The 2,500-nt window shown below is 46.7% G+C and overlaps 1 protein-coding gene across 1 annotated transcript in view; it reads right to left on the bottom strand.

Moving 5' to 3' along the window:
* Positions 1–2,500, bottom strand: part of slit1b (slit homolog 1b) — a gene marked incomplete at both ends in the record, with an annotated part of 107,479 nt that overhangs the window by 39,058 nt on the left and 65,921 nt on the right. Inside the window, 2 exons of the mRNA XM_080758786.1 lie at positions 752–915; positions 1,763–1,906. Of these exons, the coding sequence (XP_080614912.1) occupies positions 752–915; positions 1,763–1,906 (308 nt within the window). The remainder of the gene's footprint in view (positions 1–751; positions 916–1,762; positions 1,907–2,500) is intronic.

The following is a 2,500-nucleotide window of genomic DNA, read 5'->3' as shown; positions in this document are numbered from 1 at the left end:
AGCACATTGGCAAAATGTGTGTTGTCGTCCCTCACAGTACAGTACAGTACAGTACAGTACAGTACAGTACAGTACAGTACAGTACAGTACAGTACAGTACAGTACAGTACAGTACAGTACAGTACAGTACAGTACAGTACAGTACAGTACAGTACAGTACAGTACAGTGTATACTGTATGCTGGCATGGTGTGGACCCAATGAGAATGAGACGGAATATTCCTCATCTGTCTTTATGATGTTTTGGCCAATCTATCACGCGCGCGCGCACACACACACACACACACACACACACACACACACACACACACACACACAGACACAGACACAGACACAGACACAGACACAGACACGCACACGCGCACGCGCACACACACACACACACACACACACACACACACACACTGCACTCTCCCTCCTCCCCTCTCTCATCTTTCTTCCGTTTCACTTTATCTTGCCCACACGAGCGCAAGCACGCACGCACGGCGAATTAAAATGTAGTGTTTTACCGGTCAACACACAAAATATATACACCATTAAAAACCCCTTTTGGTGTTAGCATTATGCTATGCTTTAGCTATTGAAAAATAGCAGATCTACAAGCTCATAGCGCGCCACCGAGTGGCACGCTACGAGCTTGTAGGTCTGCTATTTTTGAAGAATCGTGAAAAGTGACATGAAAGTGTTTGAGAACGACTGACATAGAAACATAGCTGACATAGAAACATAGTTTTTGAGACATTATTTATTACCGGAGCAGCGGAACTTCTTGCTCTTGATCTGTCCGATGCGCTTGTTGTGCAGCCTCCGGGGGCTGGCGCAGCGCGCCCCGCTGGTCTCGATGGGGTTGGAGCGCAGGTACTCGGCCAGCCACTTCAGGTTACAGTCACACACAAAGGGGTTCTGGGCCAGGTGGCTGTAACGAAGCAACAACAACATACAGTCACACACAAAGGGGTTCTGGGCCAGGTGGCTGTAACGAAGCAACAACCACAAAGTCAGAAAAACATTAACAATGTACAGCTGACTCAAGCCCATCACACACCGTCTGCGACCGTCTGCGGCGCGACGCGTTGCCGCGCGGCGCCGCCTGGAAAATAGAACTGGTTCTATCGGCGTGCCAGGCGACGCGCCAGGCGACGCTACGCGGCGGACGGAGCCGGTGTGTGGTGGGCTTCAGCGAGCACAGCCGAGAAAGGCAGATATAGACAAACCTGGCTGCCCAGAGAGGACAGGTTGTGTGTTCTCACTGTAGTCAGGGAGTGGTGGAGACAAGAGCTCCACTTCCTGACTGCATGTGAGAAATATGAACATAATTATTAGAGAGGAATACTGCCCTATAGGTTCACGAAAAATAGCAAAGGCAGGGATACAGTTTGACTCTATCCAGGCAATCCCCTATACCTATTAGGTGAAAAAGCTGAATGTTCCAGCAGGTTGGCAGCGAAATAGGTATATCAGCCTGCCACAAAATGAGGAAAAAATGGGTGAACACTATATACGTCTATTACAATGAATAGATCAATGTGATTTTGTTAATGTTTTTCCTTGTCTTGTTTATATTATTTGTTCTGATTATGTATCATTTATTATTTTGTTTCATACACTGTATGTAATGCTTTGGCAATATAAGAACGCTTGTCATGCCAATAAAGTATATTTGAATTTGAGTGGGGGAGAGAGAGAGAGAGTGGTGTAGAGAGAGAGAGAGAGAGAGAGAGAGAGAGAGAGAGAGAGAGTGGTAGAGAGAGCATCAGCCTCACAGTGTCTGGATGCCGTGCAGGGAGCTGAAGGTTCCCTTCATCAGGCTCTGGATCTTGTTGTCGTACAGGGAGAGCAGCGCCAGGTTCTCCAGGTCCTTGAACACCGTGGCTCTGATGCAGTGGATCTTATTGGCGTTCAGCAGCCTGGAGGAGGATGAAAACAACAGTGGATCTTATTGGCGTTCAGCAGCCTGAGGAGGATGAAAACACACATTTATCCACCGTCTGAATTTAGAGCAGCCAATTATTTTCAACCCCCCGTTTTCTCTCCCCCAATTTAGTCCTCATGCCAATTAACCCATTTTGGACTGAGATCGATTTAAAAGAAAAAAAAAGCCTTCTAAATCAAAAAAAATAATCTGAGTCAGTGGTGCTCAACCTTTGTGGTGCTCAACCTTTTTCATGTCATGGACCCCCAGAATTATCTCTATTGGGCCACGGACCCCCATCTCAAAATATGTAGTTCCCCCCCCCGAGAAGCAAATATTTCAGTTAACAATGTTATGTATATTTTCAAAGATTTGCGCCGCATTTTCACGATTTAAAAAAAATAGCAGACCTACAAGCTCGTAGCGCGCCACTCGGTGGCGCGCTATGAGCTTGTAGATCTGCTATTTTTCAATAGCTGAAGCATAACATGATGCTAACGCCAAAAGGGGTTCCCGCACACAGAATGGGTTAATGCCTCCCAAACACATGTATACATTCCGATGTGTCGACACAGCTGTTGTATCGTAT

This window comes from Protomyctophum bolini (assembly GCF_963924005.1).
Source record: "Protomyctophum bolini genome assembly, chromosome: 3".
Classification (NCBI taxonomy): domain Eukaryota; kingdom Metazoa; phylum Chordata; class Actinopteri; order Myctophiformes; family Myctophidae; genus Protomyctophum; species Protomyctophum bolini.
This window is presented reverse-complemented; position numbering and strand designations above follow the sequence as displayed.